The sequence below is a fragment of the Danio rerio genome, chromosome 16 (assembly GCF_049306965.1).
Source record: "Danio rerio strain Tuebingen ecotype United States chromosome 16, GRCz12tu, whole genome shotgun sequence".
NCBI lineage: Eukaryota > Metazoa > Chordata > Actinopteri > Cypriniformes > Danionidae > Danio > Danio rerio.
In genome coordinates this window covers 59,325,001-59,345,733 of record NC_133191.1, presented here as the reverse complement: position 1 = coordinate 59,345,733, position 20,733 = coordinate 59,325,001, and the positions used below count along the sequence as shown (strand labels likewise).

At 41.8% G+C, this 20,733-nt stretch overlaps 2 protein-coding genes across 17 annotated transcripts in view; both read left to right on the top strand.

The window, feature by feature from the left end:
• The window catches only part of zbtb7b (zinc finger and BTB domain containing 7B), a 37,007-nt gene extending 33,150 nt beyond the window's left edge, over positions 1 to 3,857 (top strand). For 2 of the 5 annotated variants that reach the window (XR_012391376.1, XR_012391377.1), the window contains 3 exons: positions 1,160 to 1,377; positions 1,667 to 2,315; positions 2,363 to 3,857. Coding sequence is in view for 3 of the 5 variants with exons in the window: in XM_073924721.1 (XP_073780822.1) it covers positions 1,160 to 1,377; positions 1,667 to 2,174 (726 nt within the window). In the remaining 2 variants the exon portion in view is untranslated. Of the gene's footprint in view, positions 1 to 1,159; positions 1,378 to 1,666 lie in introns of all 5 variants that reach the window. The other 3 variants (XM_073924721.1, XM_073924722.1, NM_200629.2) reach the window with 2 other exon arrangements.
• A 4,610-nt stretch (positions 3,858 to 8,467) lies between these two features.
• khdc4 (KH domain containing 4, pre-mRNA splicing factor) overlaps positions 8,468 to 20,733 on the top strand; it is a 14,929-nt gene continuing 2,663 nt past the window's right edge. For 6 of the 12 annotated variants that reach the window (XR_012391338.1, XR_012391336.1, XR_012391337.1 and 3 more), the window contains exons 1-10: positions 8,496 to 8,631; positions 12,528 to 12,699; positions 12,873 to 12,989; positions 13,072 to 13,151; positions 13,257 to 13,309; positions 13,399 to 13,556; positions 13,758 to 13,969; positions 14,099 to 14,159; positions 14,347 to 14,404; positions 14,518 to 14,729. Coding sequence is in view for 6 of the 12 variants with exons in the window: in XM_009292749.5 (XP_009291024.1) it covers positions 8,603 to 8,631; positions 12,528 to 12,699; positions 12,873 to 12,989; positions 13,072 to 13,151; positions 13,257 to 13,309; positions 13,399 to 13,556; positions 13,758 to 13,969; positions 14,099 to 14,159; positions 14,347 to 14,404; positions 14,518 to 14,729 (1,152 nt within the window). In the remaining 6 variants the exon portion in view is untranslated. 12 annotated transcript variants of the gene reach the window in all.

Genomic DNA, 20,733 nt, shown 5'->3' with positions numbered 1-20,733 from the left:
TTTCAATACTATTGGAGTTATTCAGTTATATTCTTTTTGTGGTGACTGGTGAGTAATGTTTGGGTGAATGCATGCAGATGACCAACCTTTCCTCCATTATGATTAAACTCTATTAAACTATAATCTCATCATTGCATATCCAGTGTTGTGACTATTGTGGATGCACACATTGCGATATCGATGCTGAAACCATATATTGTGCAGTCCTAACTTGAATTAAGGTTAGTTGTCTTTACTTCTTTTCTGTCCTTAACCAAAAACTTGCTCTCACATCGTTATTGCAACTTTGCATAGATATATAATACAAATTTAATCAAAATAGACTGCTGCGTGTTCTGTAATTTGCTGTAATAAATTTGAACGTCATTGTTTCTCTTATTATTTACCCTGCATATATAGACATTACATCAAACAATAGGTCATGAAAATGTACTTGAAAGTTCTGGAAAAGTCTTGCAGTTTCAGTAGTAAACGTGTGTATGAACCCTGAAAAACTGAATGGGAGTCATGGAGGAAAGTCTGTATTTTTGCGATTAATAACATTTCAAAGAAGATTTAATCAAAAATAAGCACATATGCAGGACATGATCCTTCTATCATGAAGAGGGACGAGTTTACTACTGATCTAACATGTATTTGTCTGACATTGAGGCGGTGGATACTGTATATTGTCACACGGAAAATACCATAGAAAATACTATATACAGGGTGGCCCATTTATATGGATATACCTTAATGAAATGGGAATGGTTGGTGATATTACCGTCCTGTTTGTGGCACATTAGTATATGTGAGGGGGCAAACTTTTCAAGATGGGTGGTGACCATGAGGGCCATTTTGAAGTCGGCCATCTTGGATCCAACTTTTGTTTTTTCAATAGAAAGAGGGTCATGTGACACATCAAACTTATTGGGAATTTCACAAGAAAAACAATGGCGTTCTTACATTGTGCTGGAAAACACTGGATCCAGAATCTCTGAAATCTGATCCGGCATCTCATTATAGATATATATGAAGTTAGCCTGAGTGTCTGCAGTGTGTAAACTATTTCACATGTAATGACCAATAATAGGTTTTATCGTTAAGCATTTTGTTTCAGTGGGGGTAGTTTTTACCATTATATTGCAAATTATAATATATACCCCATCCCTACCTGCAGGGGCGGGCCACTCCCCACCACAGCCAATCACAGCTGGCGGACGGAGGGGGAGGCGGAGTCACAGCTGTGAGTGGCAGGAAGAGGAAGTCCCAGACGCCGCAGCAGTGCCCCGTCTGCCAGAAGATCATCCACGGAGCCGGGAAGCTGCCGCGGCACATGCGGACACACACCGGCGAGAAACCGTTCCAGTGCACCGCCTGCGGAGTGCGCTTCACACGGTAACAGCTGCACACGCATGATCATGGCAGTGAGTTAAGGGAGTTTAGTAACTAAAGAATAAAACACACTGACTCAAAGGTGTCGTGCATTTGTCATTCCATCGTAATCTCAACTGGAACATGAAGAGAGGGTGGGACATAAAGTAGCCCCACCCCTTTTCAAAAGTCAGCCAATAGCGTTGTGTTTTTCTCACAGCTCTGCCAGTGAGTGGAGCTCAAGAGCATCAAGCTGAATCTCGTCTGTCCTCTGTCTGTGGTGTTCACATGTTCACCTCACGTCTGTTTTCAGGAACGACAAGCTGAAGATCCACATGCGCAAGCACACGGGCGAGCGGCCGTACCCCTGCCCCAGCTGCCCGGCGCGCTTCCTGCACTCCTACGACCTGAAGAACCACCTGTCCCTGCACAGCGGCGACCGGCCCTTCGAGTGCCCGCTGTGCCACAAAGCCTTCGCCCGCGAGGACCACCTGCAGCGCCACCGCAAGGGCCACAGCTGCCTAGAGCTCCGCCCCCGCCGACCCCGTCGCACTCCTGGCCCTGCCCACAGCAGCGACTCCCCGCCCCCGGAGTCCTTCAGCCTCCACCAGCAGCATGCAGAGCACATGGCAGGGCTCCTGGAGGGGCCGGGGCTCCCCCTGCGCATCCCCTACCCGGAGCTTCTGTGGCGGGCAGTGGCGGTGGCGGGACCCATGGGCAAAGATGGAGGATCATCTCCACACGGCGGCAGCACCATCACACGCAACACATACAAGGAGGAGGAGGAGGAGGAGGAAGAGGAGGAGCAAGAGGAGGAGTGATCCCACCCCTGAGTGTGTGTGTGTGTGTGTGTGTGTGTGTGTAGCTTCCATATATCAGTCCCGCAGTGGCGTCTCTCTCTGCTCCTGGTGCTGGTGGGCTCCTGAAGGGTCTCTGTTCTGTTTGTTTGTGTTTCTGTGGTTGTGTATGAGTCCTGCGTTTGGAGATTCATCTTTTGTTTATGTCGGAGTGTCGAGGATGTTGACGCTATGCAAACATTTGAGTGATTGAACAAACCTGTTTTAAAAACAGACTAATGAATGAGTTGAGTATGCAGAAGAGTGGGCGGGGAGGGGGCGTGGCCTTGTTTTCTATGGCGGTGTCGCCACCTACAGGCGAGGCGGTGCAGCTGCACTCAGGGTGTCGTGATGAAGGGAATCTACTGAAGAATTTACGTTAGCTGCTCTTCAATTTAGCCTTTTCCAAAGGGAATGACTTGTTTTAATGACAGGAGTTCCTTTCATACCAAAGAGTAGAGGCTAGCTGACACTTCACTTCAGTACGTGAATGTTCCACATCTATCTGTAGCCTTCCAAGCGTCTTCAGCTGGACCAGGTCTCCGTTCTCCCGCAGCTTGTGGATCTCAGATGATTTTGGTTTACGTCTCTTCTGTTCGGGCTGGATTTTGAAAGCGCAGGTCTTTTGTAAACTATTCTATTTATTTATTTTGGTTTGATATTTATTGTGACTGTCCTGGTTGTGGCGCTTGGGTTCTTCCGCATCTGCTCTGCTCCTGGAGCCTGGTCTCGGGTCGGTTTTGCCTTTTAATTGTAATGGTTGCAGGTAGACGAGGTGCACGTCTGATCTCAGTTTTGCGAGTGTGTGTGTGTGTGTGTGTGTGTGTGTGTGTGTGTGTGTAAACGCTCAGGTGTAGTAGAGACTGAGATTCAGGCATCCTTTGATTGCAAGTTTTGCACAATAAAAGTTCAGTCCCTCCGCAGACCAGCAGGAAGCGAGGAGGAGTCTTGCCTTTTTTGAAGCAAATGCATATCTGAGATATTTTGGAATATGATGTATACACACACACACATATATATATTTGATTATGTGAATCATAAAGAGTCTCGAATAACCTCAGAACTATAGCTTTAGCCGCCTTGTTTCGCTGCAGGAGCTCGTGGCTCTTTCTCCTCTTGAATATTGAAGCAATATTACCGCAGCCGTGGCCTGATGTCGGGGTGCATTCTGGGGGATTGTGTGTGCGTTACTGCTGACAGTGGGGAAACTACCCAAAGAGGTTTATTTGCACTAAAATGGGATCTGTCTGTGTGTTGTGAAGTACTGCTCCTGATTGTGAATCCTCGTTTCGCCCTTTATTAATGACCCGCGCTCTTCTTCTGATTGAGTTCTTTGCAGAAATCTGATTTTTGTTCATGTGAAAGGTCAAGCTGCCTTAGATTATTTGATTTATTTGACTTTTGCGCGCAACTATTCTCAGGAAATCTTGAGCCATGCACTAAGTGGTTATGCAAACGTGTATTGAATATTAATTTATTGTATATATTTGTGCTTTGGAGATGCGAGCGGCCTGTGGTTTAGTAACGGTACTTCACGTCTGTTCTGCGTAAGTTTCTTTTCTATGGAAGCGGTGACGGTAATCAGGGATCTGTTTCTGTTCAGAGTCTAAATCTTTATTTCTCATGGTGTACAAATGAAGAGAAAATAAACAGATTTATGTACAAAGAGCTTGCTTATTGTGTTTTCCTCTGTTGTGTTAGGAGTAACTGATAAAGAACAATCAAATTATACGTTAATATTAGGTTTCACCTCAGCCGGGCTTTATTCTCTAATGGACCCTTTTCACAAGCCTGTTATGTTGTGTTTCACGGTCATCATAATGTTTAATATTCGAAAGTTTAAAAATTTTTTTTTAACATTTGTATGTATTTATGCATGTACAGTTGAAGTCAGAATTATTCGCCCCCTTTGAATTTTCTTTTCTTTTTAAAATATTTCTCAAATTTATGTTGAACAGATTCAGGAAATGTTCACAGTGTGTCTGATAATGTTTGTTCTTCTGGAGAAAGTCTGATTTGTTTTATTTCGGCTTGAATGAAAGCAGTTTTTAATTGTTTAAACACCATTTTAAGGTCAATATTATTAGCCCCTTTAAGCTATATTTGTTTAGTCTCCAGAACAAACCATCGTTATACAATAACTTGCCTAATTACCCTAACTTTACCCTAATTACCCTAGTGAAGCCTTTACATGTCACTTTAAGCTGTATAGAAGTGTCTTGAAGAATATCTAGTCTAATATTATTTACTGTCATCATGACAAAGAGAAAATACATCAGTTATTAGAGATATCAGACATACTGTGAACATTTGCTTGCTCTGTTAAACATCATTCGGGAAATATTTTAAAAAGAAAAGAAAATTCAAAGGGGGTGAATAATTCTGACTTCAGCTGTACTGTGGTTACTCCACCTAAATCCACTGTTGAGATATTGTATTTCAGAGTAGGGCTGCACGGTTCTGGCTAAAATGTGAATCACTGTATTTTTGGGTTAAAATCAAGATCACAATTCTTTCTCACGATTCTTAAGATGTAAATTAAAGGTCAATATGAGCTGGCTATTATTATTGTTAATTCTCAAACATATCGCCACCTTGGAGTTATAAGGTTCTCTCTGCATTCTGAAGGATTTTGAGATGTTGAGCTTCAAAGTTGTTGCAATCCATATAGCAAACAGTATGTGTGTAACTTTTTTTTAAGTTTTAAAATGTGAACAATAAGTTTGAATTAAAAAGAATATTTCAATAACTCAATTTTGACAAAAATGTCAGATAGAACCATTTCCCTGCTGAAAAATCCAGCTTAAAACAGCCTAGGATGGCTGGCTGGCTTGTTTTAGCTGGTCAACCAGGCTGGTTTTAAAGGGGTTTTAGCCATTTCCAGCCTGCTTTAAGTTCACTCAAAAAAATGAATTATGGCTTTAGTTGGTCCAAATAATGTAACTATATTGAAATTAAACAATTTGCTTATGTTTGTGTAATAAAAATAAAAGTGTTGTGTTGGAAAAAATTAGAAAAAGTTAGTTTTTACATTTAAACAGCTCGCTTAATTAACATGAATGAAAGGGAGTTGTGTTGCTTCTGCAGTACTGCATTTTGGTCAATAGGTGGAGTAATATCTGCACATGCGCAGTTTCAAAACAACACAGGAAGTAAGAAGATTCAAACCACAACGATCACTCTCAGCTCGGCGCCATATTATGGGAATCAAAAGATGAAGATTACAGTACAAATTGAGAACGTGCACAAAGCTTTGCCCAATGTGGACACACAGGTGAGATTTTATTTACTTTTTTATGTATTTATATTGAGGCTGTGACAACATTTGAGTCATTAATGTACTCCCTTGTAATACTCTGTTGTGTTTGTGTATAGTATTGTTATGAAATTGCCATGTTTCCTGTTTCTTTTTCACATTAATGACAGATAAATTTGTAGTTTTTTGCATTCCTGTGAGATTTTATACTTTGTATATATTAACTCCCCCAAAATAAAGTTGCAAACAATGATAGTAAGGAATAGTCATGTTAGAATAGTCTAAGCATTTCACTTATAGCACCCGTGCTGCTGATAATGTGACAATAAAAGTGACTAGATTTTTGATTTGATAGTCTCTATTTTAAATGAGTGTCAAGCTGTTTGTCAAGTTTGAATGCTAGTTTTGATAGCTTACATAATATTAATTAAAAGGTGGTGTTGGCACATTGTTATTATTCAAGCCTGTTAACTTAAAAAAAAAAAAAAAAAACTTGACATCATATGTGACACTTAAATAGGATGACATCTTGCATGATGACATATTTAATGTAAGCTTATTTGTTTGGTCATCTAACACATTTAAACTTTTAAGTTTAGTAGTTTGCAGTGTTTTATTTTTTTCATTTTTATTATTATAAATATATTATTCTAAATGCTATATATTTATATTATTATATTTTATTATTACAAATATTTGCTCACTCGCATCTATTTTCTCCCTCACAGGTTTACAGCTTAACCTCTAAAGTCCCATATCTGGCTGAGGAGACTGTGGATCATCCAGGTACTATGCCTTTAGATGCCTATACACACATTAAAATGATGTACAGTAAAAATTACTAGTAATTTTAACTACTAATTATTTAGTAAATTACTATTTGTCATTTCATGTCATTTAGAACATCACCAGTGGAAAAAAGGTGTGAATGCATCCTCAAAGCCCCTAAGTGAGGGAGTACATGGTAAGCTTTTTACAATTTTATTTTATTATTTTTTTAAAACATTTTGTATTTTCCTCTTAAACCAATTCCTCCTTTCACCTTTGATCTGTTGGTAAATGTTTATTTTTTTTACCTGACTTTTTTTAGGATGCTGGGCATGATGAAGCACAAACCTTGATGTGCAACACCACCTTATGAATCTACAGAAGTTACATTAACATTTAGCATGCAGACTCTTTTGTCTAAAGTGACTTACAACTGAGGAGACATTCAGCAAATCAACAAGAAGAGGCAGTACACCCAAGATGTGCTAATTATACAAAGAATGTTAAGAATTAAGAATGCTTTTACATGTGGTTTGTCAAGCCCACTTACCTGTGTGAAGCAGACTTCATGCACAAGGTTTTTTTTGTGTTTTTTTTTTTTTTTGTAGATATAGGGAGTGGTTGTAAGAAAGTGTCTGGTGCAAATGTGCAGAAATGTTGCAAATGTCAGAGATGAATGTGTGTAGCTATTGCATGTTCTGTGATGGTTGGTCTAATTTATGGTGTAGTGCTGATCGTGTTACTTTGCCTGAAAATGTTAATCTTTCTTTGAACAACTGAAGTGTTATCTGCTTTTTCAGTGGAAAGAAGGTACAGCATAGTTTACAAAAGAAGACTTAATTTTTCGAAGTATATTTTTGTAAATCATTTGAAGGCAGAATATTATTTTTGAATGTTTTTTGTAATATATGAAAAGTATCATTTTGAAAAGTGTATTTTATGATGCTTTTGTAAGCATATTTTTGTAAATCATTTATTGTTTTTAATTTACTTCATACTTGTATTACTATTATTTTAATAGTATTAATATTTTAACTTATTGTAATAAGTGAAGATACAGAAAGACAGTATTTGGATTTTGATAATCATTTGATTGCTGGAAAAAGTGTAAAACTGTAAAAATGCTATTGAATAAACTCAATGAAACGGAAACAGTTTTTTTATTTGGTTAAACATAAGAATATCAATTTTAGAATAATTGAACTTAAATAACTACATTGATTAAAGCTAAACTATAAATGTTACTTTGATTGAATTAAACAACATTACATTACCTTTATGTAACTAACTTAAGTTCACTAAAATTAATATTCTTTCTTAAAGATAACTTAACTCGGTTACGTGGAACCAGTGGACAAAAAAAAGTTAATTAACGCCAACATATAATTTTTTTGAGTGTTGGAAATAGCTGGTTTCGGCAGAGCTCCCAGTCTGTCCAGCTAAAACCAGGCTGGAAAGGGCTGGAAACCAGCCTGGAATTGGCCAGAACTTCTCTAAAACCAGCCTGGTCGACCAGCGTAAACCAGCCTAGGATTTTTCAGCAGGGACATGGGTCCTTATGGGTTATTATGGGTCCTTATGGGTTATTATGAATCGAACGACCCCTCATAAAGCCTGACTGTGTATTGCTAATAATCTGTGATAAACCATCCTTCAAACAATTAGAAAAATCCTGTGCCGACAGTTTATAATCATTTAAAATGTAATGGGTCGCAGATTATCTACATTTTTAGGATCTTTGCCGGGTGGAGGCTGGAAACTGATTACCCACTGAAGAGACCGGATCCGCGTGACTGCAGCGCCACCTGCCGGAGGAGAGCGGAACTACACCAATAGAGTCACAGCTCAGATTAAATATGAATTTATTGACAAGTGATTTTCGATACTTGAGTTATATTTTACATTTAGGCCTATTATGAATATTTTTGTGGACAACTAAACTAGTAATAGCAGATAAAATAGCATAAGAGTGAAAAATATGAAACCAAATCAAGCAATATTCTGATAAAGAGTATTAGCTAGAGCAGTTTTATATCGGTGGTCAGGGTGATGCTGCTGCTGTATAACCTATGATCAATGGGCAGAATGAACGCGATACTAACTTGATTATAAAGTTCACCGTGATCAGTCTGTACGGGTTTGCTTTATTGTAAATAAATGTTTATTATTTTAATCATATATTTTTTGAGTTTTGTTCATAAATACAGAAGCTTGCTCTTGAAGAGACAAAAAGCGCGCGGTGGGCGTGCAGCGCATGAATGCTGCGCGTGCGCGAGGGTAGCGGAAGTGACGGGCGTATGCGTTTCCGTCGGCTGTTTTGCTGGAGCGTCAGAAACGGAGCGTTTCCACTCGATTAATCAAGAGCAGAAGATTAAACTGAAGACATCAGATGTCATTCGGTGTTCCGCACAGCGGCGGGTGAGTGACTGAGAGTGTGTGAGAGTATGAGAGTACGTGTGTGTTTGTGTGTGTGTGTGTGTGTGTGTGTGTGTGTGTGTGTGTGAGTTAATGGCGGCTGTTGCATAACAACACACAGAACAGAAGCAGAAGCTCGTGAAGCATTTATAAACCTGATCAGAGGTCAGTCCTGCAGCTCAGAGAATACAGCGGGAACAGAGAGATGAGCACGCGCACGCACGCACGCGCACACCCTGCAGAACTAATGTGCACATGACAAATATGTAGAGCAGGGGAGCCCAAACTCAGTGCTGGAGGGCCGCTGTCCTCTATATTGTTGTTCCAGCTCCGGTTAAACACACCGGACAGCTGATCGAGCTCTTCCAGGTATACTAGAATCCTCCAGGCAGGAAGTTGGAGCTAAACTCTGCAGGACACCTGCCCTCCAGGACAGAGTTTGGTCTCCCCTGATGTGAAGCTCCTCCAAAGCTGCCTGTGTATGAGGGGCTGGAGATGCAGATCAGATCAGCTCCGGTTACTGTCGCTTTGAGGTCAGAGGCTGTGATGATATTCCAGTGTTTCCAGGTGATCTGACTTGTCTGATTTACCTGTGTTCTAAATAACAGCAGCAGCACTCAACAGAAGGAATATTCTCCACATTAAAGGAGTATCCGTCCTAACCAACAGCTCGAATTTATATATATAAGAAACCGCGTCTGTTCCTCACAGCAGAACACTGACCATGATCAGCTCAGCTACAGCTCATGTGCTTTACTCAGTGTTCAATGCCAGTAAAGCCTAGTTCACACTACAGGATTTTAAACATCAGCAGATCGCTGTGCTGTTCACACTACACGAGTTGACTTTGTGTCTTTTAATCTCTGTGGTGTTCACACTACGCAACACTCTGTGAATGATCCACAAGAGGGGGGTCACACACTACATGATCTGACAACATCTCATTCCCCATCAGCTCATTCAAGCTACCAAACCACAGCCAATGAAAATTTGAGGGAGGAGTCAGCAGAAAAAGCTGAACACTATTGGCTGCTTGTGTGCTGATGACATCACTGACAGCGTTTCAAGCTTTGGAGAAAGCATTTAAAAACATCGTCAAATCAGCTGATTTATCAGCGCATTAATCACTCATCTGCAGGCTCCAGTGGAGAGATACACAGAGAGTTTAATTTTTGTAATTGTATAACTCTTTGAAATAAAACTAACAAATAACACCCTGCCGCTTTCTAACTATCAGTGTATTTCTTCCTGACATTGTTATTTTTTTATTACAAAACAGTAAAGAACTGAGCATTTCTGCCTTAAATTACCGTATTGGTCTTAATGACTGCATGCATGTCTGATACTTTTCACTGTGACTTTAAATATGTGTGCATTTTCTTGCCTAGCAACTTCCTGCTAACATAAACAAAACTTTCTGATGGCAAAAACATCAATTTATCATCAAACATCAATAGCTCCTGTTTGAAAGTGACAATGAAAGCCAAGACCTTTAAGTGTTCTAGTATCTTAACTACATATTTATAGGCTGTATTACCAAAAAAAGATTATATTTTTAGGGTAATGGTGTCATTAAATATGATGCCAGACATTCAAAGCTTAATTTTAATATCTCAATAACAGCTTTGAATGTAAATATGTTGTGACAGTATGGCATTTTGTATGAGAACAGTCAGAATGAGCCGTATGGTAATTCTAATAGTTACAGAATTCTAGTTCCACTGTTAATATATCCTCCTCTCATGTCTGTGCTAACACAGAATGAAGCGAGTGCACTGATGCCCATTCTGACCAATCACAGATGTTTCTGCTGAGCACACAGGCATTCAGCTCATGCTGATCTGCTCTCTCATTGGCTGCAGCTCGTCACTACATCTGACCACACGTGGGGTTGAGTCGGCTGACTGCTCTGGAATATTTAGCATGCTGAATGTTGGATTTCCGTCTGCGAGGTGTCGGCGACGCGTCAGCGAGCCTCGTTGATTCGTTGTTCAGTAGTTCACACATAAAGAGCGCCGAGCACCCGCAGATTTCTTCCCGATCACAGCCCGATCTGTCGGCGAGCTCGTTAAATTCCAAATCGGGCTCAAATCAGGCTTAAAATCCTCTAGTGTGAACTAGGCTTAAAGTGAGTCTGACAGGACATGTATCAGCACATTACTGACTCCAGCAGCAGCAGAGAGTTCAGCTCAGATCTGCAGAATACACAATAAAGCGTCTGAAACTGAACCTCAGAACTGCAAACCAGCACATATCAGTGATCCAGCATCTACATTACTCATGTTGAAGAGCTGTAATGTGTGTTCATCAGATGATAAAGCTCAGTGTTGTGCTGGAGTGCAGTGAGGGCTCTATTCTGTGCTGCTGAATGTCTGTGTTTACATGTCTGTCCTGTTTCCTCTGCTCATCACTGCGCATCTCATCATGTAGAGTGCTGTTAGGACACAGAGGTACAGTGTGATCTGCTCGCCTAGTGTTCACACTCCTCTAATATCTATAATATTAGCTCATTATTAATCTCATGTGGAACTCTGAATCTGCATCTCATTTCAGAGTCTGCCACTGTCCAGCAGCCTCATATCAGTCACAGATGCATGCTTTTAGAGTCTTCCTGACTGAATGAATGTAATATGTGGTTTTCCATCAAGGCAACCCGGAGTGCTGCAATATAATTGGCTGAACTGGCATTGGGCTGTTTAATCAACCATAAACACAACAGCGTTCCGGCACGGAAAACACATGTTCACAGCAGAATATCTGACTCCAGCATTGTTTCTCAGATAAACAAGCGTGTTCACTACATGATCTGATATATCTGCACACACATGATGCTGTTTTAAAGTCAAAAGCGTGCATACTGCAACCTTAAGAAGTGTAAGAAGAATCTAAGTAGAAGAAGAATCTAAAACACAACATCTGTTGATGCGGTGTGTTGCATTCATCTGGACACCCTGAAAACTCATGCAAACATCATCTTTCTGGATCTCTCATCTGCTTTTAATGGCATTTCTCCTTGCATATCAGCTGCTACTCCTGCAAAATAATTTGATTAGGCTACAAAGTGCCCTTGTGACCGGTTATCTTAGCGGTAGAATCCAACAGGTTAAAATGACAGGTGTTATTTCAGATGTGTACTTCAGCTGGAGCTCCCCAGGGTTGTGCTTTATCACTGTTATTATTTACTTTATATACAGATTCCACCAGCAGGAAGATTATTAAATGATCAAACATTGAACTGACAAATCATATTAAACTCTGAATATATTTTTGTGTGAATTTAATTCATTTCTATTTTATATATTTGTCTTAAGTAACTTTATATTGTATTACGACTTTGATTTTATCATGTAGTATTTTTATGTATATCTATTTAGCCATGAAATAGCCATAACTCGCTGATGTGGCAATAAATAAATAAATAAATAAATGTATACACATTCTTGTATGAATTTATTTAAAAACAGGTGTATTGTAACCTATCACCTCAGAGCACTTAGGTTGCTGGTTTGAGCCTCGGCTGGGTCAGTTGGTGTTTCTGTGTGGAGTTTGCATGTTCTCCCCGTGTTGGTGTGGGTTTCCTCCGGGTGCTCCGGTTTCCCCCACAGTCCAAACACATGCGCTATAGGGGAACTGATCAACTAAACTGTCTATTGTGTGTGAATGAGTGTGTATGGGTGTTTCCCCAGTACTGGGTTGCAGCTAAGATTGCATCCGCTGTGTAAAACATGCTGGAATAGATGAAAGTTCATTCCACTGTGGTGACCCCTGAAAACTAAGTGACTAAGCTGAAGGAAAGAACACATAGACCACTGTAAGACACTGTAAACTGCTTATAGTACTGTAACACAGTGTGTGTGTGTGTGTGTGTGTGTGTGTGTGTGTGTGTGTGTGTGTGTCAGCAGCAGTCGGCGCAGTAAGTGGGATCAGGCAGGTCCGGATGCTGATGCAGGCTCCGCCCCCACTGGAGCTCTGGATGCTGCCGCTGCCGTCGCCGCCAAGATCAACGCCATGCTGGTGGCCAAAGGCAAACTCAAGCCCTCGCAGATCAGCAGCGCAGCGCCCGTCGACAAGGTGTGTGTGTGTGTGTGTGTGTGCGTGTGTGCGTGCGTGTGTGCGTGTGTGCGTGCATGTGTTTCACAACATGAAGAAACTCATACTGGTGGCTGAGAGGATTGCAATGTGCCTTATTAATAAGACAGAATGTGTGTGTGTGTGTGTGTGTGTGTGTGTGTGTGTGTGTGTAGGCTGCAGGTGCTGGTGGTAATAAGCTGAAGGATGATCTGGTGGTGGCGGAGGTGGAGATCAACGATGTCCCGCTCACCTGTCGAAACCTGCTGACCCGCGGACAGACTCAAGATGAGGTCAGAGCACCGGCCACGTGTGTGTTTCATGAACTGTTGTATGTGTGTGTTCTTGCACTGATGTGTGTGTGTGTGTGTGCAGATCAGCAGAGTGAGCGGTGCTGCTGTGTCCACCAGAGGGCGCTTCATGACAGTGGAGGAGAAGAGTAAAGCTCTGCCCAGGTCTGACGCTCTTCATCAGCTGCTCTTCATCTTCATCACACTCTTCTTTACATCCTGTCGCTCAGTGTGTGTGTGTGTGTAATGTGCTGCTCTCTGTGTGTGCAGTGACCGCCCGCTGTATCTGCATGTCCAGGGACAGACCAGAGACCTGGTGGACAGTAAGTGTGACCACACACACACTCATTCAGTCTGACCATAACCTGTGTGTGTTTAACACTGCTCTCTGTGTGTGTGTGTGTGTGTGTAGAGGCTGTTAACCGCATTAAGGAGATCATCACTAACGGTGTGGTGAAAGCGGCCACAAACTCCACCTACAGCGGAGCCACGGTCACCGTTTACCAGCAGAGCGGACCCTCAGTACCCACAATCCCCTCTGCTCCACACAAACCACACTATCCAGGAGGAGTGAGTACACACACACACACACACACACACACACACACACACACACACACACACACACCCTTAAAGAATCTTGAGATGCATTACCTGGATTACCTTGAACAATGAGTATTGGTGTGTTTTGTGTGTGTGTGTGTGTGTGCGTGTTTGTGTGTGTGTGCGTGTGCGTTGGTTTGTGTGTGTGTGTGTGTGTGTGTGTGTCAGATGCACTATGTCCAGGATAAGGTGTTTGTGGGTCTGGACCAGGCGCTGCAGGGCTTCAATGTGAAGGAGCGTGTGGAGGGCCCGAGCTGCTCGTTCCTGCAGCACATCCAGGCCGAGACCGGGGCCAAAGTCTTCCTGCGGGGGAAAGGCTCCGGCTGCCTGGAGCCCGCGTCCGGGAGGGAGGCCTTCGAGCCCATGTACATCTACATCAGGTCAGTGTGTGTAGATCAGACACCGACATAGACATACGAACAGAAACACACACACACACACAGGTGATCGGTCCCTCAGAGGAGTGCTGTGGAGAACAGCAGTGTTGATGAGTGTGTCTGTTCCTCCAGCCACCCCAAACCTGAAGGACTGGCTTCTGCAAAGACCCTGTGTGAAAACCTCCTGCAGACCGTAAGAGCCGCCGTCACCCTGTCTGTCTGTCTGTCTGTCTGTCTGTCTGTCTGTGACGTCACTATTGCTTATATAATATTATCTTTATTTATAATAAATATGTGGTGTGTGTGTGTGTGTGTGTGTGTGTGTGTGTGTGTGTGTGTGTGTGTGTGTGTGTGTGTGTGTGTGTTTGTGTGTTTGTTAGGTCCATGCAGAGTATTCCCGTTACCTGAATCAGATGAGCAGCATGATGCCGACTCAGGGTAAAACACACACACACAGATGAATATATTCAGTGTTGTATAGTTCATGTAATGCAGAACTGATGCCTTGTGTGTGTGTGTGTGTGTGTGTGTGTGTGTGTGTGTGTGTTCAGGATTCATTCATCCTCCTGTTGTTAACGGACTCCCGCCGCAGCCCCCGTATTACTCTCCTGCAGGTTTCCAGCCGTCCTATCCCGCGCCCGTCCCGCCGCCGCCGCCACCCATCGCTCCTCAGTATCCTGTGGCTCCTGTGGCCCCGGCCCCTGTTCCCCCTCCAAACGCACAGTATCCCATCACACCGGTGCCTGCACACGTCCCCACACAGGTAACACACTCACATGCACTTTCATCTCATCTAGAGATCGTCTCTGATCGTCTGTGTGTGTCTGTTTGTCTGTGCCCCTGAGTGTCTGTGTCCATATGGGCGCGTGTGCGTGTGTGCGCGTGCGTGCGTGCGTGCGTGCGTGCGTGCGTGCGTGCGTGCGTGCGTGCGTGCGTGCGTGCGTGCGTGCGTGCGTGTGTGTGTGTGTGTGTGTGTGTGTGTGTGTGTGTGTGGTGTGTGTGAGACTGTCCATCCATGTCTGACTGTGTTTGTCTGTCAGCATCTGTGTCTGACTGTGACAGCGTCTCACTGACTGTGTCTGACTGTCATCTGTCTCCATGTCTGATTGTCTGTCCATCTGTCTCCATGTCCAAATGTGTTTTGACTGTGTCCGTTTGTCTCCATGTCTGACTGTGTCTGTCTGACTGTGTTTGTCTGTCTTCTTGCCCAACTGTGTGTGTGTCTGTCTCTGTCCGACTGTGTCTGATTGTCTGTGTCCATCTCTCTCAATGTCCAACTGTGTTTCTCTGACTGTGTCTGTCTGTCTTCATGTCCAACGGTGTCTGTGTCCGACTGTGTCCATCTGTCTTCATGTCTAACTGTGTGTGTGTATGACTGTCCGAATCTGACTGTGTCCAACAGTGTCTGTGTCTGACTGTTTGTGTCCATCTGTCTTCATGTCTGACTGTCCAATGGTGTCTTTGTCTGATTGTCCGTGTCCGACTGTCTGTGTCCGTCTGTCTCCATGTCTGACTGTGTCTGTCTGTCTTCATGGCCAACAGTGTGTGTCTGAATAGCCGCATTTCCACTATCAGGCCAGTGTGAGCCAGGGCTTATATCGGGCCAGGCCGGGCCAATCGCCCGGGAGGTTGAGCAGTGAGGCTGAAATCATGTCGCGTTTCCACTGTGGGGCTAGTAGCTCGCAGCGCGTCACGCAAACCCCGCCCCCTGACCATCCCCCGAATCGAATGTCATTCAAACCGCCCACTTCAGCGAGAATCATGCAGATAAAGCACACCATCACATCATCATGAAACTATTAAAATTAGGACAACCAAAACAAACAAATGACACGTTACTGTACAGCAGTACAACGCATGTCTATACGCACATGCCTGTGTGTTTCCATTCATCATATTCATTTACTCGCCGACCGACTGGCATCGAAATCCAGTGGTCTTGCCACCAACGGAGGGACCCAGCGCAGGGAGCGCACACATCCATAATATAACACCACATATATAAATTTCTCCGTTAATAACTCGATATAAAATGTATTTTATAACATCCTCTAGACAGAATCTGTCCAACATTCATCCCAAATGCTCCGGAGAGAACTGAAACATGATTATTTTCCCATATAGGCTTTACGACACTTAATAGGTGATTCCCTTTATTTAAAGATGTTGCTTATTATATCTTAAGGCAAGGCAAGGCAAGGCAAGTTTATTTATATAGCACATTTCATACACAATGACAATTCAAAGTGCTTTACATAAACAAGAATAAAAGGAACAAGTAAAATAAAAGTAAAAACAAATAATAAAAATGCATAAAAACAAAACAAAACATAAAAACAGGTAAAATGTGATATGAAAGAATGAAGAAGAAGAGAAAAACATGATAGTGCAATCTGTCGGACGCAGCACAGTGCTCATTCAGTAAAGGCACAGCTAAACAGATGTGTTTTCAGTCTTGATTTGAATGTGCCTAATGTTGGAGCACATCTGATCATTTCTGGAAGCTGATTCCAGCAGTGAGGGGCATAGTGGCTAAAAGCCGATTCACCCTGCTTTGACTGAATTCTTGGAACTTCTAGTTTATATGATCCTAATGATCTGAGTGATCTGTTAGGTTTGTATTCAGTGAGCATATCTGTAATGTATTTAGGTCCTAGGCCATTTAGTGATTTATAGACCAGTAATAATACTTTAAAATCTATTCTGAATGTAACTGGCAGCCAGTGTAGAGACCTGAGGACAGGTGTGATGTGCTCTGATTTTCTGGTTCTGGTCAGAATTCTGGCTGCAGCGTTCTGGATGAGCTGCAACTGTCTGACTGTCTTTTTAGGAAGACCAGTGAGGAGTCCATTACAGTAATCCACCCTGCTGCTGATAAAAGCATGAACAAGTTTCTCTAAATCTTCACTAGAAACAAAGCATCTGATTCTTGCTATGTTTTTGAGATGATAGTATGCTGATTTACTGACTGCTTTGACATGACTGTTGAAACTCAGATCTGACTCCAGAGTCACACCAAGATTCTTGACCTTATTTTTTGTCGTTTGACCTTTAGTGCCAAGGTACGCATTTAACTTGAGAACCTCATCTTTGTTTCCAAACACAATAATTTCAGTTTTCTCTTTGTTTAACTGAAGAAAGTTTTGGCACATCCAATTGCTCATTTCATCAATGCATTGGCAGAGGGTGTCAATGGGGCTGTAGTCATTAGGCTGTAAGGCTAGGTAGATCTGAGTGTCATCAGCATAGCTGTGGTAGGAGATTTGGTTCTTTCTCATTATTTGGCTTAGAGGGAGCATGTAAAGGTTGAACAGGAGAGGTGCCAGAATCGAGCCTTGTGGGACTCCACACGTCATGGGTGTCCACCTCGACCTATGGTCACCTATACTGACATGGTAACCTCTACCTTCTAGGTAAGATCTAAACCATTTGAGGACCGTGCCAGACAGCCCAACCCAGTTTTCCAGCCTATCCAGAAGTATGCTGTGATCGACAGTGTCAAATGCAGCACTGAGATCCAACAATACCAGCACTGTTATTTTACCTGAATCTGTATTTAGGCGTATATCATTGATTATCTTTATAAGAGCGCTCTCTGTACTGTGATGTGCTCTGAAACCAGATTGAAAATTGTCTAAACACCCCCTGAAGTTTAAGAACTTGTTAACCTGGTTAAAAACAACTTTTTCAATGATTTTGCCAATGAAAGGGAGATTTGAGATTGGCCTGTAATTGCTCAATAGGGTGTTATCCAGGTTGCTCTTCTTCAAGAGGGGTTTAACAACTGCAGTTTTAAGTGAGGTTGGAAAAATCCCTGATAGAAGTGAAGCATTTACCACTTTTAGAAGATCCATTTCTAAACAGGTAAACACCGTTTTGAAGAATGATGTGGGGAGCGTGTCAAGACTGCAGGTTGATGTTTTCATAACTTGCACAGTCTCTTCTAAGATTTTGCCGTTAATTGCCATGAAATCAGATATTATGTCTGATTTCTTAAGTTGTGGTTGAGCTTGTTTGATATCGACACAACTTGACTGATTGGATGAGCTGATTGCCTTTCTGATATTATTGATCTTATCAGTGAAGAAATGAGCAAACTCATTACATTTGCTTTCAGAGAGGAGCTCACTTGGAATCTGACTGGGGGGGTTTGTGAGTCTCTCTATCGTTGCAAAGAGTGTACGAGCATTATTTAAGTTGCTGTTTATAAGGCTTGAAAAGAAAGTCTGTCTAGCAGTGTTTAGTTCCATATTAAAGGCATGAAGACTGTCTTTATAGATGTTATAATGGACTACTAGTTTCGTCTTTCTCCACATACGCTCAGCTTTTCTGCACTGTCTTTTCATCATTTGTACTCTCGGTGACCTTGTCCAAGATCCCTTTTGCCTGCCAGTCATCTTCTTGACTTTAACAGGAGCGATGTCATTTATGACATTCTCAATTTTAGAATTGAACAAATCAAGGAGAGAATCAACAGAATCTGCAGATATACTTGGTGCTTGCGATATGGCTTTCATAAACTGCTCACTGGTGTTCTCATTTATGCATCTCTTTCTGACAGAGACTGATCTGTCTTTAATAGCTGGAGTGATCAATATATCAAAATAGATACAGAAATGATCAGATAGTGCCACATCCTTAACAACAGTTGATGAAATGTGTAAACCCTTAGTTATAAGTAGATCAAGAGTGTGTCCACGATTGTGTGTGGGTCCTTGAACATGCTGAGTCAGATCAAAAGTGTTAAAAACAGTCATCAGTTCTTTTACAGCATTGATTTCTGGATTATCAATGTGAATATTAAAATCCCAAGCAATACTAAAATAATCAAATTCAGAGGTTACTTTTGATAAAAGCTCTGTAAAATCCTCAATAAAAGCTGGAGAATATTTTGGAGGTCTGTAGATAATGATCAGTAAGATGCGTGGAGACCCTTTTAGTGCTATACTCAGATATTCAAAAGACAGATAGTCACCAAATGACACTTGTTTACATTCATACACATCTTTAAACAGGGCAGCGATGCCTCCACCTCTCCTATTAACTCTGCAAACACTCAAAAAGTCAAAGTTTAAAGGAGCTGCTTCATTCAGAACTGCTGCGCTACAACTGTCATCTAGCCAGGTTTCATTTAAAAGCATAAAATCAAGGCAATTTGTGTTGATAAAATCATTGACTAAAAGTGACTTATTGTTGAGTGATCTGATGTTTAAAAGCGCTAACTTAACAGTTTTAGCTGTTTTTTCTATAGTAGTCTCAGATCTACATTTAATAGACACCAGATTTGAATGATTTGCTAAACGGCCTGATGAAGTCTTTGGTTTTCTGTCACTTAACACAACACATATCTGCTTAGAGAAAGCTACAGACACACTGGGTTCCTGCTTGTTCTGAAAACATTTGATAAAGACACTGTTATCTAAGCAGGCCCCCGACACACATCAGTGACAGCTCTTGTGTTCACCAGCTGAAGATGGGGCGTTGTTGTTTGGGCCCTGGCGGTGTGATCGGAGGGCTCTTCCAGGTGGGCTCATAGGTGGTTGTGGAGCAGGCCGCTTTTTGGTTGGTAACTGGGGGCTTGCGGCAATGGAGTGTGAAAGTTTAGTTCCAGCATACACCAGTTCCTCCATCTTTTTTGAAAGTAAAGGAAAGTGTTCAGTGTTTCAGCACATAAGAGCAGCACGTAATAAAATATAGCCTATATTTCGTTGCGCTCAGCAGCAATGCACTAATAAAGCTCTTTATGTATTTTAAATTTCCTTTTTTAATTTGACCACGTTATATAAAAACACACACACTTGTTTGAGGACACAGAACACATTTTGAACTTGCAGTTTTCCCCGTCAAAAAAGTGCTGCGCGGCTGCAGACAGAAAAAAAGGTCGCCTAGTTTCTGCGTTCACTCACCCCGAAAATGCTCTGTTTGCATGATTTGATTAATGTCATCGTATCCAAATACTTTATAAATAATATTTAAAACATTTTCCGGTGTTTATTTATTTATTTTTTAGAAAATCTTTTTTCAAAGAGGCTTTTGAAAAATGAAAGTTTAATATAAATTTTGTTAGATTTATATTGGTTTATTTATTTAATGTGATTTTATTATAGGCCTTTATATTATAGTTTAATGTCTTTCTGTTGTATTCATATAGTGTATTATCTCCAAAATAAATTAAAACAATAAAAATAAAAGAAAAAAGCCGCTCGCGGCATCAACAGAGCTATGAATGGAGCGCTCTTTTCCTCGGTCTCACACACGCACAGGCATCTAAACGCGCAAAAACACGTATTAAACTTGACAAAACCTCTTGAAATCCTTTACTGTCTGCCGTGTCTTTAATATGGTGTAAAGATTAGTATGCGTTATTAAAACATCAAAGAGATGCAGCAAAGAAAAGTGACTTATTAAAACTATCATTTTTATGCAACAACCTTACATTTAAAAGAGAAACATAAGGGCGATCATATGCAAAAAAGACCCCGGCCTATAATTTGTTCCAGATGTTTTCTTTCTCTTATTTATTTGTTTGTTTATGTGTTTGGTGCATGTACTTGTGTGCGATCGGAAAACTGTGCCCGCCTCTCCTTTCACTCTGCCCCGAAGCCCCGGCTGGCCCTCTTTGGCCCAAGGTATTCAGCAGGCCGAAAAAGGCCGACCACTGGCCCCAAGAAAGCCCCGCTTTGGCCCGATTAGGCCCCGGAAGTGACAGTGGAAACGCAACTGGCCTTGGCTCGCCCTGGCTCGCTCGCTTTAGGCGCGATAGTGGA